Below are 27,621 nucleotides of genomic sequence, written 5' to 3'. Positions count from 1 at the left end.
TATGGTCCCTTTCCCTTATCCATAGCCGGCCACTCCACCCCCAAACTTCAGTCAAAAGGTAAGAGCTGGGGGGGAAAATAGATAGGAAAGAACAACATCAGTGTTTGCCTAAAGCCTGTGACTGCATGAGTAATATAAAGAAAGCATGGAACTTCATAGAAGCTATCGCTATTGAAATTTCGTTTTAAAAACCAAGTTTCTAACCCTTATGGATGCAAAGATAAGACTTGACAATGCACGGGCGACAGCTGGTGAAATTTCTAACAGAGTTAAGCAGACTTCCAGTGGCAAAGAAGGGGCGGTTGTGACGTATCATGCATTCCTTGCCAGACTCCGAAAGGAGAGAGAAAAAATGGAACCAGGAAACAGAGTAAATCCCTAAAGGGGAAAAGGGTTACGTTCATCACCATCACCACCTCCGCTTCTTCCTCCCCTTGCTCAGCTTTCTCCCCACAGTGACAAGGCAGACATAACACCCCAACTCTGTTGGGCATGGTCAGTGCACACAGATTTCCCAGACCAATTGTGTTAAGTGGAGGGGACGCAGCTGGTCCCCATCATGGGAATATTCCCTTCCTCCATGGCAGGCAAGAGGCACCCTTAGTCATGAGCACTATTCGGTAGGTATCAAAATGAACACATCAATTGTAGTACTGGCTTTTGCATGGTGCACCTCGGCGTGCCATGTGAATTTGCAAAACTGGTTTAACTGAAGATGAGAAAAATAGAGGGGGGGGGGACGATCACCTCGCCCCCATTATGTATACCACAGCAATGATCTCCCAGCAGTGGTTGGGGAGCTACCATTGGTACACAGCCTTTAAGTGTCTGCAACAGAACACGAGGAACAAGCACTCATGCTCTATGCAGTTCCCCTTATTTATTTTTCTCCCTCTGACACTGAGAGTTAGAAAGCTCTCTTTTTAAAAACCAAGATTAGCTCGGCTGGGTCCCACAGGACAGGCAGTTACAGAATGCCTTAGAAGGAAAAGCCTTCTACCATGATCTCATGCAGTAGAGATTTTTTTTTTCAAAGGGATATAAACACAGCATTGCTAGAAAGAGCTGGCCAGAAACATTAAACCTTGGGCATTGTTTGTATCCTTCTTTGCTTTTCCATATATGCTCCCATCGCCGAGGGAGTTAAGGCAGTGGCACCCGGGGCGGGGGGGGGGGGGGGGAAGGAGGAGATGGCACCAGGAGGGAAGGGCAGTCAAGAAGTACTGCAGCCAAGTACAGTTCTGAAATCCTCTCTTCCCTCTCATTTTATTCAGTTTGGAAGACAGACGTCACACACAACTCCTTCTCCGCGAGCATCACCAGCTGCATCCAGCTAGTGTTTCCAGAAGCGTAACAGGGACATAGATTTTTTTTTTTTTTAAACACATGTGTCTGCAACCCCGCCAATGCGGCCAGTTCATAGACAGGCATTGGGAAGTTCATTGCTACCAGATGGCACGTAAAAGACAGGGCCGCTGCGTCCACGTAACGCTTCCCCCCCCACCATTAGCTTGAGGGCTGCCGTGCGAAAAAGGAAGTCTGCCATCTGCAAAGTTAACATGCATCCTTCTTCAGTGTCCTCCCCCCGCCCCCGCCCCCACCCCCAAACACGGCTGTGTTTGACCGCAGGTTCCTTCCCATTTTGTAGCTGCATTCACTGCAAGGTGGAAGGAGGGTGGGTGGGTGGCTGGAGAAGCAGCACGGCGGGATGGGGGCCAAGCTGTGGAACATGGAACTGCTTCTTGGTCTCCGAGGCCATGAGGCTTTTGTTCTTGTCACTCCAGGGCAGCCAGTTCCTCCAGGAGCTCCTCTTTCTCACGCTGCAGTTCCTGCATCCTCTGTTTGTTCTGCTCCAAGCGGTCCTCCAGCCACTGCAGAAGAGGACCACTGATGGCAGACATCTGGCTGCAGAGGTTCTTCGTGAACACTGGGGCAAGGAAAGACGCATGCGACAATCAGCCTCGGGCACTCAGGAGTGACTTAGCCTGATCCCATGAACGGTGCTTAGGAATACTCAAGTCCTTTGAAATTAATGGGCTGACGGGGGCCTAATTCTACACAAGAGCCTGGCTTCTCACTGATACGAAAACCAAACCTTGGGTAAATGGCACAGACAGGGCTGATGAAATTAACAAGGATTCCGCCTCCCTCACTTGAAACTGACCACACCTAAAGAAAGAGGATGGCTTACATTTTGCAAACTGCTGGCGAAGAACAATTCTGAGATCATCATCAGGCTACAACCATAAGGGCTCCAAAGCCTGGTTACTCTGCACATATCTCAAGGATCAAAAAGATATGGCATCAATTCGCTTGATCTGGAAATCCTTACCTGAGCCGTTGTGAATCTTCGTTATAGAGTCCAGATGAGTAAGGCTAAACGTAGGAAGACAGAACACACCAGCGTCAAGGCAGTACTCACACAAAGATCACAAACCTGTTTTCCGCCAGGGAAGAAGGGGCTTTACCCTAGGACTTTCTTCCAAGGGTTACGAGGAAATGGGAGACAAAAGAACCTGTGAGATTAGCTGGGCTACAAGCCTACAATCTTATTTTCCCTTTCTCCCTCCTTGTCTAGTCACCAAATCATTTGATGCTGCCATGCCTCACACTGTCTAACCTCACTTCACGCCAGCAGCACAGGGGATCTAGTCGATGACTTGGCTTCCAAGTCAGGGTCACGAGCACGGTCCTTTCACAATGATCCACTCATAAGGTCGTCGAGAGAGCCCTGCTAGGTCAGACCAAAGGTCCATTTAGTTCAGAATTTTGTTTTCCACAGTGATAGTCCAGATGCTTCTATGAAGCCTACATGAAGGCAACAGCCTTCTGGTACTGTTGCTCCCCAGCAACTGGTACAGGGCCGCCAGGAGGCAGCATCCCCGGCTTCTCAGGAATAACATCAATCGATCTGGTCCATCCATCGGCTAGAGATGATGGAGCAATTCCAGGGAGTTTGCTTCCTGCTTCCTCCAACTGCCTGTAGCCCTGGGACTGCAGAAGGAGACTCTGGCCCCATCCATTGGCCAAACAGTCACCAATTGCTATTCAAGCCAGAATACCAGCAAGGAAGTTCAGCCTTGCTCGAAGTGCATTTAAATACCCACTTATAACTTGTTCTGGCCTTGAGAAACGGATTCCCTTCATCTTCCTTTCCCCTTCATTTCCCTTTCCTTGTGTTCCTTCTTATTTTACTTCATAAACCTGATGGCAGGGCCCACCTCTCTTTCTGACTGATGTGCACCGCTTCGGAAGTCAATAATTGTCTGGAAATAATGATAAAAATAAAGCGAAGGATGTAATCCTATGCATGTTTAGACATAAAAAAACCCTCCTACAAATCCCAGCATGCCCCAGCCACCATGGCAGCTGGGAGCATACTGGGAGTTGTAGGACTTTTTCCTATCTAAATATGCATAGGATTGAGCCCTAAATAAATAAGTAATAAACACTGCCGCTGATCATGGAGGTCCCATTTAACTACCACAGCTTAGATTGTAAGCCTATGCGGCAGGGTCTTGCTATTTACTGTGTGGTCTGTACAGCACCATGTACATCGATGGTGCTATATAAATAAATAATAATAATAATAATAATAGCCATCAATAGGCCAATCCTGCAATCATGCTATACTTGACGCCAAAGACAGCCAGCGATCACGCTCATGAAAGGTTACCCATGGAAAACCACTCTACTGATTTAGGAAAGAAGAAGAGAAGAGAGCCCAGCTCTTACTTTACCTGTGGATTTTCCTGTAGGCATCTTGCTCCTCTTGACACAAGATCTTGGGCAGCTCCACGGCTGACTCCAGACATACTTTCCCAATGGTGTTGTGAGGAACGATATGAATAGGAATTTCAATCCTTTCATACCTACAGGAGGAAGCATGGACATGTTATCGTGGCGCCCAAGGGAACCAATGTGCCCCTAGACACCTTTCTCGGCACATGCCAAGGTACCTGCGGCGATACCCACCTTTCTGTCCCTTAGGTATGTCTGGATTTGTATGTCTAGTGAGTGCGGAATGTTTGACTGAGTGGGTGTGGCTAGTGATGCGGTGAGAGAGGGAAGGGAGGAGTATAAATAGGTTGGTTGAGGGGGCTGTGAGTGTGTTTTGTTTGTTTGGTGGGAGGTTTGGATTTAGTCTGGGAGTTTTAGTCTAGCTTGTGCTTCGTGAGAGTGTTTGGTAGGGATGTGCTCCGCTTCTAATCGGACCGGCGAATTAGAAGCGGAGCGGGGTGCTTCGCCTCCCCTTAAAGCGGAAGCGAAGAGGATTGGGGGGCCGGCGGAGCGTTGCGAAGAGGATCGAGGTGAAGGTGGATCTTTCGCCTCGATCCGGAGCTCCGCAAGAAAGGTAAGTGGGGTTTATCGGGCCCTGCCGCTGTCGCCCATGTGGCGACAGCGGCAGGGCCCAGTAACCCCCCCTCCCCCTTACCTGCATCCGTCCGCGGTCCCTCGGCTTCTTCAATTGAGCCCGTGGCTCAACCCGGAAGTTGCGGCCCAGACTTCCTGGTTGAGCCACGGGCTCAATTGAAGAAGCCGAGGGACCGCGGACGGATGCAGGTAAGGCCCCCCTCTCCCTTGGTCCCTTACCGGGCTCTGCAGGTAAGGGAGAGGAGGGAGGGGGGCCTTACCTGGTGCCACTCCCCTCCACTGCGGAGCTCTGATTCGGAGCTGGAGCTCTGCGGCGAAGAGGAGCGGACTATGGGCGGAGCGGCGCAGGCTGATCCGAAATTTTTGGATCGGCCCGCGGGGCGGATCGGGGGGTCCGTGCACACCCCTAGTGTTTGGCGTAAGGAGTGAGAATTTTAAGGGATTTGGGATTGTTATTTTGAACATAAAAATATGCAGGTTTGATCCAAATTGAAATACTAAAGATTTGTTAAATTTCAATAAACTTTACTTTGTGTTCTGTTACCACAAACGCCGTGTCAGCTCGGAGTTATTACCTGCTGTATTACACAGTGTGAAACCATCTAAAAATACACCTGCAGTTCAGGACCTCAGTAACAGAACCGATTTTCCAAAACCCTTTACCTTGTGCCCTCACGTATAGGGGAGAGGTTGTGTTGGTTTTACCCTTTCCTCAGGCTTTTCAAGAGGTGGCGCTTGGCTTGAGAAGGGTGCGCTAGGCAAGGCCTTCTGTATGAGGTCAGTGCTGTCGCGGTACCCTACTTCCCTGAACATGGGTTCAGAGAAAGATTGGGGGGTAGGAGGGAATGAGTTAGCTGGCAGAGGAGGGAACGGAGGAGAAAAAGAGTTTGCCTTCTGTGAAATAGGTTTCTGTTGGGGCTGGAAACTACGGCTTCAAAGGAGTGGTTTAGTGTGTCAAGCCTCAGGTACCACCTATTATTATTATTATTTATTTATATAGCACCATCAATGTACATGGTGCTGTACACCTCTGCCTGGTACACTGTCTTCAGGACAGATTACTTGTCCTTTGCGACAAGCTATGTCCCATGACAGACGTTTTGTGATGGTGCCCAGGACAATTTCTGAAATTGCCAGATGGGCCCGGAAAGATTGCCTCCCGCTGAGGTAGTTAAAAGCTTCCTCCATAGTTGTCTAGAGATGAACTTGAGAATTGAACACACAGTAGTGCTACTACATGCGAAAGTTAAAGCAATGGAACTGAAGTTTAAAGGAAAGCAAGAGGGGAATGGATTGCTGGATTTTCCCGTTCAACAAAGCACTTACTCTGAGCTCTTTTGGGCTTGAATAGACTGGAAGCAGGTGTACAGAATCCGACCTGTCTGGACCAATAAACAGATACATGTTGGTTAAAACGTGAAGAAAAAGTTGGCCATGCAAAGGATGATCCTCAAGCCTCCCACCGCCCCGCAAACACCCACACGTCTTGCAATTACACCTCCCAGATTCAGGTCTGAGTTTAATTCCAAAGCTCACATCTCATGAAGTGACAAGGTATCCTATGAGACCTTCAAGTCTGATACGCCGCAGAAGGATTTTTTTAGTTTTGTTAGGGTAACACTGGGCCAAATGGGAGGATGCATGAAAATACATCCTATCTCACATATATAGGTTTCGTTTTTGATAAATGTCAGCTGTACCTGCAGCCCCACCCTTCATTCTAGACTAGGAATGTGGCGCGGGGAGGCTGCTTTAGCTACTCAAGAGAAGAGCTACTGTGCTCAGCTACTCAAGAGAAGAGCTTGAACCACTCCCTTCCTCCAACACAATGTCATAATATCCTCCGCTCTCTCAAATCCTTGTCAAGTTCCACAATCGATCTGCACAATCCATTCGGGTTCTCAAAGGGCATCTGAATCTCAGGGAATATACGCAGGGGTATTATTATTATTATTATTTATTTATTTATATAGCACCATCAGTGTACATGGTGCTGTACAGAGTAAAACAGTAAATAGCAAGACCTTGCCGCATAGGCTTACAATCTAATAAAATCATAGTAAAACAATAAGGAGGGGAAGAGAATGCAAACAGGTACAGGGTAGGGTAAGCAGGCACAGGGTAGGGTAAAACTAACAGTAGAAAGTAACAGTAGAAGTCTGCACAACATCAAGTTTTAAAAGCTTTAGGAAAAAGAAAAGTTTTTAGTTGAGCTTTAAAAGCTGCGGTTGAACTTGTAGTTCTCAAATGTTCTGGAAGAGCGTTCCAGGCGTAAGGGGCAGCAGAAGAGAATGGACGAAGCCGAGCAAGGGTAAAAAGGACCAAGTAGCTCAGCGGGATGCTTGGACTTCCGTCACCCTCTCCTGTTAAGCTCATGCACTTGCTTCAATTGATTACCCTGGGTCACTGAAACCACGTTACAAATTGGAACTGCAACACCAAGCAAGGAAGGGGATGCTGTGCAGGGAAACGTCTTTTAACATTTAAAAAAAGCAATAAAGACTGATCTATTCCGGCAGGCCTATCCAGTGGAATTTTAGAATGTTAAGATGTTTTAATCATGTATACTATGTTTTTATTCAGTTTTTATGTGTTTTATATTCGCTCTTGCTCCCCGCCTTGATCCAAGTGGAGAGGCGGGTAAGAAATAAATAAATAAATAATTCACCCCAACTCGAGTTTTCTGTGCTTCAACATTAAAATCACTGAGCTTGCAGACAACGGTGACATCACAACCAGAACAGTAGAAGGCACCATGTTAACAACTTCGAGTCACTCTACACCTGGCTCCAAGCAGAGCAGGATGCTCATTTGATGGGGACAGAGAGAGAGAGAGAGAGAGAGAGAGAGAGAGAGAGAGAGAGAGAGAGAGAGAGATACTTGCTTTGGCACAGCAGCAGATGCTATTTATTTGTGCAAGTTTTACCTTTGTGTTTTTATCTTCAATGAAACAGGAGAAGATAAGCCCCACAAAACCTTGGTCCATCATCTGATACATCGCTTGCGTGCGGACATCTACAGGCATAAGAAATGGCAAAACAAATGACGGAGTCAAGGTTTCACAGGGCCCTGCCCTAAGAACAGCACTGAATATTCAAGCCAGAGAGATGCTCCTCTCTTCCAGAAGAAGCAGAGAGCCTCAGGGAAGAGCCTATCTGATAGGTGTCATTTGCAAACTGAAATCAGGGTTAGCACACAAGCCAGTAAAAGGAAGATTACAGTCGAGCCCAAGAGTGACCTGGGAATTATTTGCTTATGAAGCTGCAGTTTCATACTTTGGCTCTTCAGAAGCACAATTCCATTTCAATATAATTCTTTCAAGCCGGTGCTACTCAAACTTTATGGGCTCCCCTTATGAACTTCCTCAATCTTGGAGGTCTTCACTCTGTGCAGATCAATAATCTGTTCTACACTTGAGTGTGAAGGGAGTAGCACACAGCGGCATTCAGCCATCTATTGCTGCATCTGAGAGTCAGTGTTGGATTAATATTTCAATCCACGGGGATTAAAAGAAGAACAGAACATCTCTGATTCCACTTCCTTTAAGACCGTACACAGTGAAATTCATTTGTAGGGAAAAAAACATTATATCTGCCCTTCCTCCCACCGAGAACAGTTAGGGCAGTGGTTCTCAACCTTCCTAATGCCGCGACCCTTTAATACAGTTCCTCATGTTGTGGTGACCCCCAACCATAAAATTATTTTCGTTCTTCTCTACACGATCCATTGTCATGGGATGGTTTGCTAATGAAAATAATACATAACAATAGCTTTAATAATACAAAAGATGATACATGACATAGTTCAGTCAATACAGTTTCCTAAGACCATCAGAAATATGTGTTTTCGGATCGTCTTAGGCGACCCCTGTGAAAGGGTTATTCAACCCCCAAAGGGGTCCCGACCCACAGGTTGAGAACCGCTGAGTTAGGGGAAGGGCCGTAGCTCAGCAATAGCATACGTATTTACACAAAGAAGATACCCAACATTTATTTATTTGATTATAAATAATCTTGGCACACAAGGCGGCTTACACAAAACATGGCACACAGGGCTTACAAAAAACTATTTAAAATAGATTAAAACAAAACACATTACGATACTACAAAATATAACTATTACAGAACACAAATAGCACCCCACCCACTTCAAGGTCAAAGGACTTCTTGGATAAAGCCGCCTTTGGCTGCAACAGCTCTAGGTAAGACTGGGGAGCCACTGCCAGTCAGTGGTAGATGATACTGAACTCGATGGACCAATGGTTTGACTCAATGTGCCTGTTCAGACAACATGCTAAGCCATGGTTAGTGAGCGTGATTAAACCATGGTTATGGTTCACACGACACACTAAGTCACGGTTCACACGACATGCTCAGCCATAATGTTTAGCTCAAAGTGCTTAACCACCGTAGCTTAGCATGTCTTCTGAACAGGGTTAATATAAAGCAGCTTCCTATGTCCCTATGATGCTATGATGGAACAACAGAGATACAGTGTTCCTTCCATATCTAAAGTGGATCAATAAGGGGTCTTTGGCAGAGAGCATTCAATCAACCCAGGTCTTGGTTGGTGGGAACAGGGGGAAGAAGGCAGTTCCACCCATCTGAAGATCTTGTCCCTGCATGGAAGCTCACACTCCCCCACCCCCTGCGAAGTGGATCACACTACAACTTGAAAAACACCATCAAGCCCTTTGGACGTGCCAAACCAGCATATATAGGACCAGGAATACACTTCCCATGCAGGAGAAATTGCTTACCTACGTGTGATGGCCAGACGGTTATGTGGGGATGAGAATGATACCAGCCCACGACTCTCATGGGCCGCCCTGTTAACTCAGCCAATCTGTGTGTTAGTCAAGGTTTCTCCAGAATCCAAAGAGAATCCCACTTGGAGGTAAGTGAAACAGTAATCAAATTCTTGGGGCATTTTAAAGGTGAACGCGCTGCAGCAATTTGTTAAAAAAGCTTAGGACTTTGTTACCACATCACGCCAGTAACTTAGTAGAGCGGCGGGCAGTCCTCATGGGGCCCATGGCTGCTGTCCGTGCGGCTCACCAGCCCAGTGTGATGTGGCTGCAAAAAAGGCAAATGCTATTTTGGGCTGCATTAACAGAAGTATAGCTTCCAAATCGCACAAGGTACTGGTTCCCCTCTATTCAGCCCCGGTTAGGCCTCATCTTTATTTATTGAGTATTGCATCCAATTCTGCACACCACACTTCAAGTAGGATGCAGACAAGTGGGAGCATGTCCAGAGGAGGGCAACCAGGATGATCAGGGGTCTGGAAACAAAGCCCTATGAAGAGAGACTGAAAAGACTGAGCATGTTTAGCCTGGAGAAGATAAGAATGAGGGCAGACATGATAGCACTCTTCAAGGACTTGGAAGGTTGTCCCACAGAGGAGGGCCAGGATCTCATCTCGATCCTCCCAGAGTGCAGGACACGGTAGAATGGGCTCAAGTTACAGGAAGACAGATTCCGACTGGACATCAGGAAAAACTTCCTGACTGTTAGAGCAGTATGACAATGGGACCAGTTACCTAGGGAGGTTGTGGGCTCTCCCACAGTAGAGGCCTTCAAGAGTTACCCACCCCTTGCTTAGCAGATACTTTCATCAAATATGTAAGCAAGCAAGGAGGTTTACAATGAGTAAATGCTGAAATTATCCACACTTGGGCACACGTACAGAGTCTTATGAAGTTATCTTCCAAGATACAAATTAGTAAGGAACTATCAGATGGAAGTTTTCCTTCTAAGGAAATGCTTGCAAAGCAATGAAAGTGACTTTCGCAGAAACTCACATCATTGTTGGGTTGCCTGCCTTGAAACCCACTGAGAGATATTACCCCATACCATACTCTCTGACAAAGGATATCTCTGCTTCTGTTGAAGCAGCTGAGAGCTGCTCGGGAGAAATCTCCACACGGTCTTTCCTTTTGTCTGACCGGCGTAGGATGATCACAGAGTGAATGTGAACAATCTGGCTGGTGTCAACCTGGGAGGGAAAAGGAAGAAAAGCGCTTACAGTCCAGTCCCGTGCATGTTTACTCAGTCTGGGACTTACTCCAGGTAAGCATGCATGTAATTGCAGCTGCATTATGTGGAGACTAATCCTAGGACATGCTTACCCTCCCTGAGGAATGCCTATTCGCTCTTACATCTCAAAGACAAAGACGTCATTTATTCTAGAGTACTTCTGAGACCTTGCTTTCAAGTCTAGACAGCTACTGTTAAACATTTTTTTCTGGTTTATCCTGTGTCATTTAACTGATGAATCGAGTTAGACGCATTGGTTTCAAATAGGCTTCCTCAGGCTGGTCTCCTCCAGACATATTGGACCACAACTCACATTATCTCCAGACGGTATGCCTCCTGCTGGATGGGGATAAGATGTTGTAAATCCAACACATCTGGAAAGCAACAGGTTGGGGAAAGCTGGTTTAAAACATGCTGATTGACTAAAAGATGCCCCAAGTAGTCAGCAGTGGGTTGTTGTTTTTTTAACAACTACTAGTATATGTTTTTAAACTCCACAAAGGGCAAGCACTAACTTAACAGAGGAGGAAGGCAGGTGAGGCCATGCCTTGATCAAGCTGAAGTTTGCTGCAAAACACACACAGAACATCTAAAACCAAATTGTTTATATTTTTAGAGCACAGACCACAACACTGGCCTCGCCAATTGTTTCAATCAACTGAAACACTTTTAGTCACTTTAGACTGCTCCTCAATCAGGCAACAGATACACACCTACATATATAAATATAATACAAATGCTTATTAAAAACTGTAGATGGCAAGTCCCATCTTAAGCGGCATTTCCCTTTATCCCACACACAGGATGGATGACACACATGTGCACGGCCTAAAGACCAAACTGCTTACTTCAGACCTGCTGTTTTCACCCATACACAAATTTTGTTGATAGATTGTTTAATCCAGTCCAGCCTATCTTAATAAGCAGGATACATTGTCTTTAATCAAGCCACAAACCTATTTAGAACTATTGTTTTCCCCAGGTGCAAGTTTACACAGACTAACCATTTTACAATGTAAACCTATATGTGCCTACTCAGAAGTAAGCCCCACTGAGTTTAATTGGACTTGCTCCCAGGTAAGTGGGTTCAGAATTGCACCTTAAAATACATACAGTTAACTGAGTGAAGGGTGCAATCCTATGCATGTTCAGACTGAAAAAAGTCCTGCAACTCCCAGCACTCCTCAGACAGCCATACTAGGAGTTGTGGGTCTTTTTCGGATGTGAACGTGCATAGGATTGAACCTTTAGATTATTATTTTTGACCCGTGAGACAGCTCCGGGTGATCTCTCTATCTGTTTCTACAGTAGCATTCCCAGGCCATGTTCCAATCTCAAAAGCAGAATATATAAATCCAAAATACAGAAAAATCTTTCTCCTTTCTTCTAAGATGACATTGTATCCCACTTTACAGAAAACAATCCTGTATTTGAAGGAATGCCCAGTCCAAGTCCAGTTTAAAAATCAAGATTCATAAGATGGAAGAACAGGAGAGGGGCCTTGAAGTTCCCTGTCAACATTTAGCATACGAACAACAGATTGAGCAGGCAAATAGGTCACTTTGTCCCAGTCTTCCCCACTATGAGATCTATTGAATTTCTATTTAAATATAGTATTTACTTCAACATGTGCACCTAATGCGAAAAGAAAAGGTTTTTTTTTTTTAGAAAAATAGGTTTAATAAAATAGAAAACACTCAGATCCTTCCTTGGGGTAATCTAAAAAGGCAATATATAATATTTATACACTCACATGGCCGCTACTGGATATCATATAAACCATACAAATGTGCATCATACTATAAAACTATAAAAGAGTAACAGATAAAGAATGAGAGGCTCAAAACGTAGAAGCTGTTTACAAACATTCACATACTGTATTTCTTCGATTCTAAGACACACTTTTTTCCCATATAAACATCTCTAAAAATGGGGTGCGTCTTAGAATTGCGGGTGCGTTTATTATACTTAGAATCAAAGCTTTTTTTCTGTTGGTGGTACTGAAATTAGTGTGCGTCTTACAATTGACGGCATCTTAGAATCGAAGAAATACGATATCTGAAGGATAAATTAACCATTTTTGTTGCTGTTTATTCGTTCAGTCGCTTCCGACTCTTTGTGACTTCATGGACCCGCCCACGCCAGAGCTTTCTGTCCAATGCCCGTTTCTTTTTCTGTGGACATTTCTTGTGGGCTTCTCCTGTTTTTGGTTAACATTTGCACCTGCCCATATAAAATAGCTCATAAGAAGAGCCCTGATGCTGGATCAGACCAAGGGTCCATCTAGTCCAGCACTCTGTTCGCACAGTGGCCAACCAGCCATCGGCCAGGGATGAACAAGCAGGACATGGTGCAACAGCACCCTCCCACCCATGTTCCCCAGCAACTGGGGCACACAGGCTTACTGCCTCGAATACTGGAAATATCACACAACCATCAGGGCTAGTGTGGGCTCTCCCACACTGGAGGCGTTCAAGAGGCAGCTGGACAACCATCTGTCAGGGATGCTTAGGGTGGATTCCTGCATTGAGCAGGGGGGTGGACTCGATGGCCTTTTAGGCCCCTTCCTACTCTGCTATTCTATGATTCTAGTAGCCCTTGATAGCCTTCTCCTCCAGGAACGATTGGTGGCCATCCCCACATCCTGTCCCACTGGAGCGGGGGTGCTGATGCGTCAGTACGGGGCCGCCCTCCTGCCCTCCTACCTCTCCAATGCAAAGGCCCATGACCTCTTCCTTCTCGGTACTCAGAGCATGGTTCAGGCAGACCAAGAAGGCGTCCGCCTCCAAGTGCGCGGCCTGCACCGCCATCACGGCCGGGGTCGTTTCTCAGGAGCCCCCGCCGAGCCGCGGCTGCGACTCCCCAAGAGAGAAGAGCGAGGACGGAGTAACAACCAGCCGTATACGGGCGCCTTTCTCCGCCCAAAGCCAGCCGCTCTTCCGCCTAGGCCTGCGTCTCCCGGACAACGCCAACTTCCGGTCCGTCTCCGGAAGTGCCCGGCCAGGCCCCGACAGGAGCATCCTTAGGTTCCGCTGGTGACGCTGGGCCAGGTCGGTTCCGCCCGGGGGAGGGGCGGGGGAGTTGGGCAGGGATGGAGGAAAGACCCCTGGAAGTGGGGCGTGTGTGCGGGGAGAGGCCTTTTCTCGGGTCTTCCTCAGGCAAGGGGGGAGTGGCTGGCAAGGGGAGAAGGAGGGCTGCTTGCTCACCCCTAGAGAGGGGACAGGGCTGCTCTGTGGCAATAGTGACTTCCCCCAGAATATGGAGAGGGAGGAGAGGATATTGAGGGAGGCGAATCTCCATCCGTTGCAATTGCCCAGCAGGCAGAAAGTCAACAGGCAGAGCCTCCCCCTTTCTGTGTTAGGAAAGGTTGGACCTGTTGAGTTCCTGCCTGACACAAGCTGATAGGGCCCGTGGCGTCTTTCAGGGAACTGGGATCGGAGGGTGTGTGTGATAACCCTAATAGGGTGACCCTATGAAAAGGAGGACAGGGCTCCTGTATCTTTAACAGTTGCATAGAAAAGGGAATTTCAGCAGGTGTTGTTTGTATATATGGAGAACCTGGTGAAATTCCCCCTTCATCACAACTGTTAAAGTGCAGGAGCTATACTAGAGTGACCAGATTTAAAAGAGGGCTCCTGCAGCTTTAACTGGTGTGATGAAGAGGGGATTTCACCAGGTTCTTGATATATACAAATGACACCTGCTGAAATTCCCTTTTCAATACAACTGTTAAAGATACAGGAGCCCAGTCCTCCTTTTCTTTCATATGGTCACCTTAACTAATAAGGAACTAGCAACCCAAACAACAATAGATGGAAAAGGGGTACGAAGGTGGAGACACCGTCTCTAGGCTGCTGCTGGATTAGGCAGGCTCTCTTCACCACCAGTAGTTGTAGGACAAGTAGAAACTCATGAAGTTTCACTTCTAGGAAGGAGGGGCACTGGTGGGAAAGGATTTGCCTGTTGGATTTCTGCCTGCTATGCACTTGTTACGATCTAGGAGTCCTACCAGGAGAAAACTAACTAGGATGTTACCAGAAGGACTAGTACAAGGGAAAAGGTTTCTCTCCTTTTGTGTTGTACCTTTCAATATGCAATTGTTTTGACCTGAGTTCTAGTAATAATCAACCGCTATGCAGGTGCTATGAAGCCTTCTTGTAACAGCCCATTTTCCGTGCAGTTCAGAGTTCTTGAGTACCCTTCCATTGTCCTCAATCTCATCTCTATTTCTTTTTCTGGTAAAATATCCCTTCAGTGGCTTTTTTTTGTTTAAATAATTGTGTGTATTCTCAAGAATGCCTCTCGTTGCATGCTGGTAAATACTCTTCAGCTGTCAAAAGCTAAGACTTGGGATAGAGACCCAAAAGCGAATTATGGTCGTAATAGGTCAGGTAGTCATTTCCTGATCATTTATTTTCTGGACAGTGCAACACGGTGGTAATGATGTCTCACACTCCAATTCTGCTGCTCACCCTTTGCTGACTTTTGTTTCCTGCTTCCTAAGAAGAAAAGCTGGGGAAATGAGCCAGTGTTTCCAGTACTGGAAGATGCAGCCTACATTACAGATATAGTGAGCTCCTGTAGGAGGGAGATGCCACAGCAGAGGTCACAGGGCTGGGGTGGCTTTGGGAGTTACAGCTAACCACATTGGGCACTCGCTCTCCACAACTCCTTTGGTGTACACAAACAGGAAGTTCATCAGACTTTTGAGCCACATTCACTTTTTGTAAGAAAATTGCTCACGTCAGAGCCGGTGATATTAATAGAATCTGGGGGACGACAACGACGACGTTGCAACAATATAGGTTTAATGCTGTGATTCTGACTGTTTGGATAGGAGACTCTTAAGATGGAGTTTAGAGAGAGAGAGGAAACAAGCAAAACAGATTTTGCAACACTCTCCTCTCTGAGTCAAGCTCGAATATAGCCTCAAGGTGGGAGAGGGGTGCTCTGTGCTGTGAAGAGTTTGCTGCTGTGGAACAAAATTAGGAGTTTGAGCCCCCCCTACATTTCAACTTGGCGGTGTGACACTTTTGCGATTTAAATGTTCCTTCTTGTTTGGAAACCTGTGTAGCATTGCTAGTGCGCTGACTCTTGGTCCATGTGCTTTGCACCTTGTACAGTACATGATATGCTTAACAGTTTGATACCAAGGAGGCCTGAAGGGTGCTGGAGACATTCTTCTGGCCAGATCATTTCTGAAGAATGGCTTCTATCTTCAGCCCACCTAACAACTCCCGGCTTCTTTTGCAGTGATCTGTCTACAGATGCAACACATTCATTTTCTCTTAGGGGGTTAACCGTATAGCCGCCCCTTCTTTTCCTTATAGTTATACTCCCAGCATAATGGCATGTGAACTTGATGTTCTAGCATTTTAGAATGTCACCACTTAGGGTACAATCCTATGCATGTTTAGATAAGAAAAAGAAGAAAAAAAACCCCCTACAATTCCCAGCATACCCTAGCCACCATGGCTGGCTGGAGGGATGCTGGTGGTTGTAGGACTTTCTTCTATCTAAACGTGCGTTGGATTGTGCCTTAACTACTTAATTCACTGGAAATTTGCACTTCAGAAAGACTCGTACATTTTGCTCCATTAAACATACCTTCCACATCTTTTCTTGCCCTTCCTCCAGGAACATTGCTAGGCGCTTCAAAGATTCAGGGCCTGGGCCCATAGGACACAAATCTGTGTAAAATCTGCATATGCTAATTTATATCTGTATAGTCACATTTAGAAATAATTACTAGGTTTTATTTCAGTTTCACAAGAGGCAACGGCAGCCAATTAACGGCTCCAAATTATCTCAAAAATAAATTCTTCAATTAATTTGCACCTCCATCCAAATCATCCCAAATCAATGGAAAATGTGGTGGGTTTGGAGGTGTGTGGGTTGCAGCATGTGGGAAGGGGAGAGTTAACCCTTTCACAGCTGTAATCGTCCCCTGCTGGGCAATTAAGATGGGGGGGGGAACCCATCTTTCATTGGCATTCAGGGTTATGTGAAATAAATCCAGAGTCCTGGGAAATAGATTCAGAGCCAGGGTCCCAAGGGCCTAGGCTAGCAACTCCCCTGCCCTCCTTGAAGAATTAATTTTCCCCATCTGAGTTGTGCTAAATGTCCATGCTTCCTCCAAGCTTCCGCTGTGGCCTGCTTGAAACCGGAAGGAGAGGAGGATGGAGTTCCAGCTGAAGGGCATTATTCTTTCTCATGTCAAGGTTCCCTTCGCTTCATATTTTCTCAGTGACCCCACTTTTTATACTAGAACAGTCTGAGCTAAGTGCAAACTTTGTACAAAAGGATTAGATCACCACGTTGACAATTCAGCCGAGAGACACTGGGAAGGACAACAGAGTTTTCCTGCTGAAATCAACTTTGTCTTGCTATGCCGCTCATCAGTTTGATTGGAGCAGGGGGGGAAAACACAGTGACCCCATTCAGACAACACGCTAAACCATGCTACTTAACCATGGTTTACGGTGTCGTCTGACACACGTTTTCCCTAACTATCTGCCCTGTTAACCACGTTGTGGTTAGGCTCACTAAGGAAAACTTAACTACAAAAGGGTTAAAAGTGTCGTCTGCAAGCATTCAGCATGTGGTTAGCATTAACCACAGCTGAACATGGTTAAGCTAGCCACAAAGCCCAGAGTGTGTCATCTGAACCAGTCTATAAACTTTGAGGGGAGGGGAGTGAGACCATTTATCCCTTCTGCTTCTTATACTGTTGTGCTCCTTACCTTCCCTGGTAAGTAACAACACCAGAGGAGAGAGCTGGCAGACGTATTGTGAGTTGCTACCAGATCTTGTGCAGGATACAGACCACTCCTGTTTTTTTCACCCTTCCTCTTGCAGCAGGCTGCATTATACTAGGAGTGAGGAATACAGAAAAGGGCAACTAAAACTATTCCTGGGCTGGAGCAGCTCCCCTATAAGAGAAGGTCACAAGAGCTGGGATTGTTTAGCTTGGAACTCAGGGGAGACATGATAGAGGTGTACAAAATGATGCAGGATGTGGAGAACGTGGACAGGGAGACATTTTTCTCCATCTCCCATAATACTAGAACCCACGGCCATCCCATGAAGCTAACTGATGGAAGATTCAGGACAGATAAAAGGAAGGATTTCTTTGCACGGTGCATAGTTAAACGATGGAATTTGCTATCACAAAATATAGTGATGATCACCAGTTTGGATGGCTTTAAAAAGGGGCTTGATAATTTCTTGGAAGAGAAAGCTTAACAATGGCTACTAGCCCTGATGGCTATGTGCTACCTCCAGTATCAGAGGCAGTAAGCCTATATTCACCAGTTGCTGGGGAACATGGGTTGGAGGGTGCTGTTGCACCATCTCCTGCTTTGTTGGTCCCTGGCCAACAGCTCGTTGGTTGGTCATTGTGTGGACAGAGTGCTGGTCTAGATGGACCCTCGGTCTGATCCAGCAGGGATCTTCTTAAGTTTTTATATCCTGAAAGAAGAGAACTAAGAAACATAAGTGACAGGAAGGCCAGCTGGGGGATGAGATTCACCCCAGTTAGTGGGCTAGCTGTAAGTTGTCTGCAAGCCATATTCAATCCATAGGCAGCTAGTTGCCAACCACTGTGCAAAAGTAATTTTCAGATATGAGTCTTTCAGGGATGCTTTAGGGTGGATTCCTGCATTGAGCAGGGGCTGGACTTGATGGCCTTAAAGGCCCCTTCCAACTCTACTTTTCTATGATTCTATGTTTGCTGCCAACTTGGACAAGGCCACCAGTGTGCCAAGCCATAGCTCATGGTTCTATAGCACCTTTCATCCCTAGAGACTGCTATGTGTCTCTCATCTGGGATTCATTTCATCTTGAGAAACTCCTGAGGCTCAATGGGGGCAGTTTTACATTTCCTAAATTCCTCCTCCTCCCCCTTTTAAATGCGTTGGACAGTGCCGGGGAAACTGCCCCCCACCCAGCTCCCGTGCCTGGTGTTGGTTCTTTGCAGGACTAACAGCTGATTCCATGTCTTTGTTCAGAGGCAAAGTGGGCCATGTATAGGATGGGAGCCGAGGGAGGGCCTTCCTAGCAAGAAAACAGGGCATGGCAGAAGGAGAGGAAGGGGCTGATGCCCGAGGGCCACCTGTCCGCCTCTGGGTGCGACGGACAGGCGTCTATTGCGATGAGGACCAGGAAACATGGCTGGTGGCATCCGAAGAGGCAAGTAAGAATATTCCCAGCGCTCTTTCCTTTTGATTACTTTAGTGTTTGGGCCTTTTAGCAATTCTTTATGTTCTCCCCCCTCCCCCTTTTTCCCCCTCTTTCTTTTTTGCTTTTGGCTACCTTGTGCTTCTCCCCAGGAGACAGGTACACTGAAAGCCCGCATCAGAAGAGTCCAGGTCCCCCTGGGTGAGGCGGTGCGCCCCAGCCGCCTCCCTGCATCGCAGCTGCCCCACATGTGGCAGCTTTCGGAGGGGCAGCAGTACCGGGACAGTAACTCCCGCATCTGGGGCATCGAACACCACTTGATGGTAGGTGCATTGTGTGCCAGTGCTCAGCTGTGAATCGACAGAAAGCTGGCCCAGGCGATACGGCGTTTCCTCGGCTGCGCTGAATGCTTCTTTTGTCTCCCGCAGATCACGGGAGTGGAGGAGCTGCTCCTAAAACTCCTGCCAAGTGATTAAATCTGGTGAGCATGGCTACTCCGTCTTGCCCCACCCCCTCATTTCTTCCTTGCGCCTTCTGCCCCCACTTTTCACTCCTGGTGGTTCTTTAATATGCTGGGCTTTTTTTTTTGTCTTTCAGGAGCTGCGACTCTAGGATTGTGTCCTTGTCTGAGTTCTTTTTTTTTAAATGTAACTCCCAGCACTAAAATGCAGCTGCCTCTGAGGCGGAGCGTGGCAGGCAGCTCCCTTAACGGCCCCCATCAGCGCCACCCAAGAGCTTAGGACAGGCAGTAAAAGAAGAGTGACATGGCCTCCCGTTGAAATGACAGGGGGACGTTTAGGTAGGCAGAATGGAATTCCCTCTCTCACATTGGAAAGTCGGTCATGATGCTGCGGTGACCAGATTCTGGGCATCGGCAACGGGAGATGGCCATTGTCCCCCGTGGCCTGTTTGTGGAGCTTCCCGGGAGTGCCTGGGCGGGGGGTGGGTGGGGGGGTGGGTCAGCAGCAGGATGGTGGACCAGATGGGCTCATGGTCTGGTCCAGCAAGGCAGTTCGTATATTCTCACTGAGTTCAGCGCTGTGCTGTTTAACAACCGAGGGTGTTGCAACTTCGAGTTCGCCTACGAATCTGTCGCAGCTTCGCCAGGAAGGACATCGCCCCCTTCGGGTTTTACAAGGCGTGGACTCCGAAGCCTCCCACTGGCGTCTTCCATGCTTATCTTCGCGACCTCCTTTCTTTGGTGCCTTTGGGGAGGAGGCCGCCCAATCGATTTTCAAGGTTTCGCTGTCGAGACAGCTGCCTCCTCACAAAGGAATCTTTCTTTCTTCTCAATAAAACTCACCGCCAGCTGCCGTTCTTCGACAGATGCAATGCAACACTCCCCCCCCCCCCTTAAACGTGTTAGCTTTCTTCTGAATCGGGAGCGCAGGGAGGCATTTTAAACAGGGAAAGCCGTCAGAGAGGCCCGTGTGTTATTCTAAAAGCGTCGTTGCAAAATTGGTAGGTCTTGGAGGGGACGGGGGACGGGGAGGAACCAAGTGGAAAAGCACCAAACGGAGGAAGAAGAGGAGAGCCGTTTCTCTGTACATGCCCTTTCAGCTGTTTCTCGGCCCTGTGTTAACTTCTGCTTGACAAATGTTGGGGGAGGCAAGGGGCAGGTGGCACCTGTGCTGCACTAGCCCGCTTGGGTGGACAGAGAGATCTTCCAGGTGGCTCTGAGATTGCAGCTTTGGATGGGTTTGAGAGCGGCCGCCCCTTGCTGGCCGAGAGAAGTGGTTCATGGGAGGGAAAAGGGCATATTCTTGGGACAGTTGAAGGCTGGGGGATGAAGCTTCCTTTGGTTGTAGGCCAGGTTGAGGCTGCCTTGTCAGCTCGCTCCCCCAATTCTGACCACGGTCATCTTTTTCCTATTTCTTTTTTTTTTTTTAGTTTTTTGGCCATGGCTCAGAAAGACCCCTGCCAGAAACACGCCTGTCAAATCCAGAAATGCTTGCAAGGTATGCTGTGTCCCTTGGTTTTGTTTCGTTTTATTTACGGTTAAAACAGATTTCTATCCGGCCCCTTTCCAGGTCTTCAAGGCATTTTCTAGTAAACAAATGCCGTTTAAAGTCGCAAAAGTCAAATGAGACCAAGCGATAGTAAAACAAAATCATCCCAAGAAGAGCTGTTGGCTGTAATAAATTAACAGTGGCAGCAAAACACAGCAAAATATATACAACAGAAATGGCAACCGTCAGTGAATAGGATGGGCTTAGTCCGAAGCCCAAAGGATAGGAATGGGGGCATTGGTTGAATCTCCTAGTAAGGGAGAGGCAATGCTGCAGTGCCAATAGAGAAGAAGGTGTCCTCTCCAGTAGGTACTCATGTCACCTCTGAAGGTGGCAGCTCCTGGAGTAGTGTCTAGAACAGGGATGGGGAGTGTTGTGGCCCTCCGAATGTTGGACTGCAACTCCCATCATGCCTCACCATTGGCTGTGCTGGCAGGGCCTGATGGGAGCTGTAGTTCAAAACACCTGCAGGGCACCAGGTCGCCTACGCCTGACCTAGAACAGCTCAAACTGCCTTCTACCGGGGTCTTATTCTTTGTCCACCTCAGCCCAGTAATGTCTGACTGGCCGCAGTTTCCCCGGGACTTGGGCAGGGCGAAGGCCAGGAATTGAATCGGAGATCTTCTGTAGGCAAAGCAGGTGCTTCACCGCTGAGCAAAGGTCCCTCCCCTCAAGTCATTTTCAGTCTCAACTTATAAAAGGTCGGGCGTTATTCCGTCGAATGCCATTGAACATCTCTTCTCCTACGCCGTCGTTTTTAAAACAAGCTGGCTTTGAAGTAAGCGCCTGTGAACTTAATGAGGCTCGCTTCCAAGTTTAAGATTGTCGGCTAGCCTTTGTCCACGACCACCAGATGCCCACCTGCATCCACTAGTGGAGGAAGTGACGTTTGTCGTTTTTCGGCATTCTTCCCGCTGGGAAACCCATCGTAGCCATTTCGGTGCCCTGCAGGTGGATGATTGTAAGGGAACTTTCTGAATTCTTTGGGTTCGCACGGAACACGGACGCCCTGTGAGCCGCCAGCAGGGAAAAAAGCTCTCTGCCGCTTTGTTCCGAGCTCCCAAAAGACCAACAGGTAGGAGTGTAACATCTGATTCAAATGAAAGGTTAAAATTTATATTAACCTTCCATTTGAATCGGGGATACAAGCGCAACAGTTTTTCTTCTGGCAACTCAGAGCAAAGCTCTAGAGAGCTTTTCCCTGGTTGAAGTCAGTGAAAAGGCTTACTGTTTCTGTTCCGAAGCAGACAAAAATTGCAGATAACCATGCTGATCTGCTTCTTTTAAAAAATAATGATTCTAAAGCAACAGTAGCGTAACATTTTTCATTTAATAGTCTGCCCCACGCCCCACAGCAATCCTGATAAAGATTTCTCTGTTTGCACTGCAGCCTTACTGTCCCTGTGGCTCACCGGCTTTAGAGACTGTGATGCATGTATGACTGTGCCGTAATTGTTATCCTGGTATTAAGCCAGAGCTAGTTTTGCCTTTTATGATCTAAACTCCCCGATAGAGATAATATGTTCTGTGTGTCTCATTGTTTAGCTGACATCATTCCTGAGACTACTGAAAAAGTTACGATGTGTGTGTTGTACTTCAGTTGAGAGCTCAGGTCACTTGTTCTAGACTTCTCTAGGGCTGATTTTTTTAAAAATGGTTGATGTCCTACTTTTATTTTTGTATTTTAACCTGGTCGCTGACTGCAGTATGGATTATGAAGCAGCCTTCCCCAACCTGGTGCCCTCCAAATGTACTGGACTGCAACTTCTATCACTCCCTCCCCCCTCCCCGCCAAGCCAGCATGGCCAACAGTTGGGGAATACTGCTTTGAACTATGATTAAGATTGCTCTTACCCCACTGCTTGCTTGCGAGATTGCTGGGTGAGATGGAAGGGGCGGGGTGTTGGAGATGGAGGGGCGGTGAGATGGAGGGGCGGTGTGTTGGAGTTGGAGGGGGCGGTGTGTTGGAGATGGAGGGGGTGGTGTTGGAGATGGAGGGGGCGGTGTGTTGGAGATGGAGGGGGCAGTGAGATGGAGGGGGCAGTGTGTTGCAGAGGTCACTGGGTGAGATGGAGGGGGTGGTGTGTTGCAAGTAGAGGGGGCAGTGAGATGGAGGGGGCGGTGTGTTGCAGAGTCACTGGGTGAGATGGAGGGGGTAGTGTGTTGCAGAATCACTGGGTGAGATGGAGGGGGTGGTGTGTTGCAAGTAGAGGGGGCAGTGAGATGGAGGGGCGGTGTGTTGCAAGTAGAGGGGGCAGTGAGATGGAGGGGGCGGTGTGTTGCAGAGTCACTGGGTGAGATGGAGGGGGTAGTGTGTTGCAGAATCACTGGGTGAGATGGAGGGGGTGGTGTGTTGCAAGTAGAGGGGGCAGTGAGATGGAGGGGCGGTGTGTTGCAAGTAGAGGGGCACTGAGATGGAGGGGGCAGTGTGTTGCAGAGTCACTGGGTGACATGGAGGGGGCAGTGTGTTGCAGAGTCACTGGGTGAGATGGAGGGGGCGGTGTGTTGCAAGTAGAGGGGCACTGAGATGGAGGGGGCGGTGTGTTGCAAGTAGAGGGGCAGTGAGATGGAGGGGGCAGTGTGTTGCAGAGTCACTGGGTGAGATGGAGGGGGTGGTGTGTTGCAAGTAGAGGGGGCAGTGAGATGGATGGGTGGTGTGTTGCAAGTAGAGGGGCAGTGAGATGGAGGGGGCGGTGTGTTGCAGAGTCACTGGGTGAGATGGAGGGGGCGGTGTGTTGCAAGTAGAGGGGCAGTGAGATGGAGGGGGCGGTGTGTTGCAGAGTCACTGGGTGAGATGGAGGGGGCGGTGTGTTACAAGTAGAGGGGGCAGTGAGATGGAGGGGGCGGTGTGTTGCAAGTAGAGGGGGCAGTGAGATGGAGGGGGCGGTGTGTTGCAAGTAGAGGGGGCAGTGAGATGGAGGGGCGGTGTGTTGCAAGTAGAGGGGCAGTGAGATGGAGGGGGCGGTGTGTTGCAGAGTTACTGGGTGAGATGGAGGGGGCAGTGTGTTGCAAGTAGATGGGGCAGTGAGATGGAGGGGGCGGTGTGTTGCAAGTAGAGGGGGCAGTGAGATGGAGGGGGCGGTGTGTTGCAAGTAGAGGGGCAGTGAGATGGATGGGCGGTGTGTTGCAAGTAGAGGGGCAGTGAGATGGAGGGGGCGGTGTGTTGCAGAGTCACTGGGTGAGATGGAGGGGGCGGTGTGTTGCAAGTAGAGGGGCAGTGAGATGGAGGGGGCGGTGTGTTGCAGAGTCACTGGGTGAGATGGAGGGGGCGGTGTGTTACAAGTAGAGGGGGCAGTGAGATGGAGGGGGCGGTGTGTTGCAAGTAGAGGGGGCAGTGAGATGGAGGGGGCGGTGTGTTGCAAGTAGAGGGGGCAGTGAGATGGAGGGGCGGTGTGTTGCAAGTAGAGGGGCAGTGAGATGGAGGGGGCGGTGTGTTGCAGAGTTACTGGGTGAGATGGAGGGGGCAGTGTGTTGCAAGTAGAGGGGGCAGTGAGATGGAGGGGGCGGTGTGTTGCAGAGTCACTGGGTGAGATGGAGGGGGCAGTGTGTTGCAAGTAGAGGGGCGGTGAGATGGAGGGGCAGTGTGTTGCAGAGTCACTGGGTGAGATGGAGGGGGCAGTGTGTTGCAAGTAGAGGGGCAGTGAGATGGAGGGGGCGGTGTGTTGCAGAGTCACTGGGTGAGATGGAGGGGGCAGTGTGTTGCAGAGTCACTGGGTGAGATGGAGGGGGCAGTGTGTTGCAAGTAGAGGGGCAGTGAGATGGAGGGGGCGGTGTGTTGCAGAGTCACTGGGTGAGATGGAGGGGGCAGTGTGTTGCAGAGTCACTGGGTGAGATGGAGGGGGCAGTGTGTTGCAGAGTCACTGGGTGAGATGGAGGGGGCGGTGTGTTGCAAGTAGAGGGGCAGTGAGATGGAGGGGGCGGTGTGTTGCAGAGGTCACTGGGTGAGATGGAGGGGGCAGTGTGTTGCAGGTGGAGGTAAAAGTTTAGGGTAATCCAAGCAAGTGTTGTCCCCCACCCTCCCACCCACCCGGCCGCTGAAGTGTTCCGCAACCACCAATGTGGCCTTTCTCTCAGAATAGGTTGCCGGCCCCTATTTTATTAGGACAAATTGAAACATTACCAACTACTAAACAACTCTTCTTCCGGGTGGATGCTCAATAACAAAGGGCCAGGAGGAAGAAAGATGGGAAAGCCCCACTGTTGCAGACTCCAAGCTTCCCCCCTTCTCCCTTTTCACTTGCTTTAAGTGGACATCCAACCTGAAGAAGAGTTCTGGGGAACTCAAAAGCTTGCTTGTTATCTTGTGACACTTCACCTGGCCCTCCGAGAAAGCATCGTTTTTCTGTTGCTTTTGGTTTCTTCCAAATTAATTTAGTGGACAGATAGATAGGAAGTGGAGCTGTAGCTCAGTGACAATAGCAGCTGCTTTGCAGGCAAGAAGTCCCAGGTTCAGCATATCCAGGTAAGGTTGGGGAAAATCCTTGCCTGAAACCCTGAGATCCATTGCTGCCAGTCAGTGTCGACAGTACTGGAATGATGGACCAATGGTCGACTCCGTATAAGGCAGATTCCTACCTTCCTTTTAGTATTATACAAGAAATTGGTCAAGGGCTCTAAAATGTCCGGGAAGAGATGGAAAGTGCTGGTGGACTGCTCTCACTTTGGACTATCAGTTCTTCTTGTATTTGAGAATTCATTTCTATCATGCCACAAGGGGCAGGAATTTAAATAGCAAAGCCCTCTCCTTCATGCAAGCATGAAATAGAAGTGCTAAGACAGTCAGGATGAGGAGAGCAGTCCAAGGTGTCTGTACTCTTAAAATGTGGCTCACAAGACCGGAACCGTAATTCGCCCGCTGAGCTCACGATTTGCTTCACTTATTGTTTTCTGTCTTCCAGAAAACAACTACTTGGAATCCAAATGTGAAGCCTTCTTCCGGGAGATGAGAAGATGCTGTGCCCGCTTTCCCAAGGGCACGTCCGTCTCTTGTTCAGGGTTTGAGAGAGAGGAAAAAGAGCAGCAGATACCAGATTCCAACAGATTTTGTACCCCACATTTCTGAGGAAACGCGAACCTCTGGGGAAGCGCAGTCTTTTCCTGCAAACCGCGTAGCTGCGCTATACCTCATCTATCCTGCTTGCAAATTAGAGACTGCTCCGAGATGCAAGCCAGCTCCTCTTTCCGGAAAACAGTCCTGTCTGTGGAGAGTAGAGCTGGTAACAGTTCTGCTATCAAACTGTCTCACTGCTGTAGCCTTATTGTGGATTAGACTGGAGTAACTTGGTGTGTTAATGTTCAGCGTCATCTAAATCTATGGTCTAGAGTAGCAATATTCCAGGGTGTGCTGAAATCCAAGCAGCCTTTTTTTTCTCCTCCTGGAAGCTTGAGACAATCTTGTTAGACATGGTGTGTAAATTAGTCTGTTGTTAAACTGCAGAAACTGTATGCCCGTTACATCAGCACTTCCCAGTCTGTTCAGAAGTTGTCCTTCTGTCTTTTGCCGCGCAGAAATACAACATGTTGGCAACTAAAGCCTTGGAGCTTCTCCTCTTTTCAGCTGGGCAATAGTTAGATTACCTGTGTGCCTCAGTTTCCTTGTCTGCAAAACAGGACAATACCACCTCTCCTTTGGACTGTAGATTTAGTAGCACTCAAATCCAATTGCACAACACTGATTTATGTGAATGCTATTGTGGAAGCAGCTGAATTCAGGGATCGTTAATAGTGTGTGGTGTGTAATACCCTAAACCCCCTTTGTCAAGCAATAGTCACTTTATGGGAAGCCAGAGTGGTATAGAGGGTATTTTTTGAAAAATCTCAATTTCTCTGCAACTTACATGAGCAAAAATCCATTCCAATGACTGGAACTGGAATGTGGTTGTAGCAATCCCCGCCCTCCTCACCTGCCCAATGTAAACCCTGCTAAACACATCACAGGGAACTTTGGATATCCTTTACTACTATTGTGTTCAATCTAGTACCTCGTCAGTGTTGAAGTAATTTCAAGACTGCTGCAATGTTCTGTGTGCATCATAGGCAGGTATCACCAAAGCCAGTGGAAGAACCTATGTTAAGTCTTTCTAAACACCATGCTGCAAACAATAATAAAGATGTGATCTGAACAAACTTTCAGAACTGTATGTGTAGTTCTTAGGCTATTCAGGGCACAAGAGGTCACGTGTGCTTTGCCTCTTAGGCTGCAAACCTGTATATGCTTCCTTCTAAGTAGACATGTATAGGAGTGTGTTGTGGACTAGATGCCTGGTTATTTTGTAGTGAGCGCCAGAAGGTCACAAAGAACTGTTGTATCATACTGGTTAACAGACTGAAGGAGGGATTTCCTGGTTTCCCAGGGCCAGGATCTCTTCTCGATCCTCCCAGAGTGCAGGACACGGAATAATGGACTCAAGTTACAGGAAGCCAGATTCCGGCTGGGCATCAGGAAAAACTTCCTGACTGTTAGAGCTGTACTACAATGGAACCAGTTACCTAGAGAAGTTGTGGGCTCTCCCACGCTAGAGGCCTTCAAGAGGCAGCTGGACCACCATCTGTCAGGGATGCTGTAAGGTGGATTCCTGAAATGAGTGGGGGGTTGGACTAGATGGCCTTATAGACCCCTTCCAACTTGACTATTCTGATTCTATGAATTTTCCCCTCTTTACGAACTCAGAGGCAAAAGGGAAATCGCTCTCTCCTCCCTGCAAATATGTACTAATTACGTTTTTTTATTCCATCTTTCCTCCAGGGAGGTATGCATGGTCAGCACTGTTATAAAGATTGCAGAGAGGTATAGCTTAGTGGCAGAGTGCCTACTTCATGCAGAAGGTACCCGGGTTCATAATCCTTGGCAGTGAGTTTCTCTTTAAAAGAATTAGGTACCAAGTGAAAGGAAAGAGTTCTGCCTTGCAAAGTAGGCTACTGGGCTTAACGGATGACAATTCTGATCCGGTATAAAATAGCTCCGTATGTATTGATTAGAAATATGTCTTGGACAAAAGGACTGGGTTAACTTTAACCTTGAA

The 27,621-nt window shown here is 48.0% G+C and overlaps 3 protein-coding genes across 5 annotated transcripts; 2 read left to right on the top strand and 1 right to left on the bottom strand.

Annotated features, from left to right (window-relative positions):
* Nucleotides 1-1,234: 1,234 nt before the first annotated feature.
* Nucleotides 1,235-13,368, bottom strand: BRCC3 (BRCA1/BRCA2-containing complex subunit 3). Its single transcript, XM_063141896.1, has 8 exons — nucleotides 13,118-13,368; nucleotides 10,252-10,371; nucleotides 9,134-9,221; nucleotides 7,301-7,389; nucleotides 5,701-5,756; nucleotides 3,741-3,872; nucleotides 2,333-2,376; nucleotides 1,235-1,927 (listed from the first exon to the last, which is right to left on the bottom strand). Exons 1-8 carry the CDS (start codon nucleotides 13,220-13,222, stop codon nucleotides 1,776-1,778), a joined length of 786 nt encoding a protein of 261 aa, XP_062997966.1. The 5' UTR covers nucleotides 13,223-13,368; the 3' UTR covers nucleotides 1,235-1,775.
* A 52-nt stretch (nucleotides 13,369-13,420) lies between these two features.
* Nucleotides 13,421-26,716, top strand: CMC4 (C-X9-C motif containing 4). 2 transcript variants are annotated; one of them, XM_063141903.1, is made up of 3 exons: nucleotides 13,421-13,462; nucleotides 20,481-20,548; nucleotides 25,498-26,716. In XM_063141903.1, exons 2-3 carry the CDS (start codon nucleotides 20,491-20,493, stop codon nucleotides 25,659-25,661), a joined length of 222 nt encoding a protein of 73 aa, XP_062997973.1. In that variant the 5' UTR covers nucleotides 13,421-13,462; nucleotides 20,481-20,490; the 3' UTR covers nucleotides 25,662-26,716. The 2 variants fall into 2 exon arrangements, with proteins under 2 accessions (XP_062997973.1, XP_062997972.1); XM_063141902.1 differs by lacking the exon at nucleotides 13,421-13,462 and adding an exon at nucleotides 19,210-19,389 and having other exon boundaries at nucleotides 25,498-26,708.
* MTCP1 (mature T cell proliferation 1) lies at nucleotides 18,322-19,264 on the top strand. Of its 2 annotated transcripts, none has more exons than XM_063141901.1 (4): nucleotides 18,322-18,606; nucleotides 18,743-18,913; nucleotides 19,019-19,071; nucleotides 19,188-19,264. In XM_063141901.1, the coding sequence occupies exons 1-3, from the start codon at nucleotides 18,511-18,513 to the stop codon at nucleotides 19,064-19,066; spliced, it is 315 nt and encodes a 104-aa protein (XP_062997971.1). In that variant the 5' UTR covers nucleotides 18,322-18,510; the 3' UTR covers nucleotides 19,067-19,071; nucleotides 19,188-19,264. The 2 variants fall into 2 exon arrangements, with proteins under 2 accessions (XP_062997971.1, XP_062997970.1); XM_063141900.1 differs by having other exon boundaries at nucleotides 18,422-18,602.
* Nucleotides 26,717-27,621: the final 905 nt, after the last annotated feature.

This window comes from Elgaria multicarinata, chromosome 15 (genome assembly GCF_023053635.1).
Source record: "Elgaria multicarinata webbii isolate HBS135686 ecotype San Diego chromosome 15, rElgMul1.1.pri, whole genome shotgun sequence".
Classification (NCBI taxonomy): domain Eukaryota; kingdom Metazoa; phylum Chordata; class Lepidosauria; order Squamata; family Anguidae; genus Elgaria; species Elgaria multicarinata.
This window is presented reverse-complemented; position numbering and strand designations above follow the sequence as displayed.

Excerpts from the sequence above, each read along its gene's own strand:
- CMC4 (XM_063141903.1), top strand. The coding sequence starts at position 20,491 with ATGGCTCAGAAAGACCCCTGCCAGAAACACGCCTGTCAAATCCAGAAA. Across the intron at positions 20,549-25,497 it reads AATCCAGAAATGCTTGCAAG|AAAACAACTACTTGGAATCC; the intron begins GTATGCTGTGTC and ends TCTGTCTTCCAG.
- MTCP1 (XM_063141900.1), top strand. The coding sequence starts at position 18,486 with ATGGCAGAAGGAGAGGAAGGGGCTGATGCCCGAGGGCCACCTGTCCGC. Across the intron at positions 18,603-18,742 it reads GGCTGGTGGCATCCGAAGAG|GAGACAGGTACACTGAAAGC; the intron begins GCAAGTAAGAAT and ends GCTTCTCCCCAG. Across the intron at positions 18,914-19,018 it reads GCATCGAACACCACTTGATG|ATCACGGGAGTGGAGGAGCT; the intron begins GTAGGTGCATTG and ends TGTCTCCCGCAG.
- BRCC3 (XM_063141896.1), bottom strand. The coding sequence starts at position 13,222 with ATGGCGGTGCAGGCCGCGCACTTGGAGGCGGACGCCTTCTTGGTCTGC. Across the intron at positions 5,757-7,300 it reads TTGAAGATAAAAACACAAAG|ACAGGTCGGATTCTGTACAC; the intron begins GTAAAACTTGCA and ends TTATTGGTCCAG. Across the intron at positions 1,928-2,332 it reads GAAGATTCACAACGGCTCAG|TGTTCACGAAGAACCTCTGC; the intron begins GTAAGGATTTCC and ends TCCTTGCCCCAG.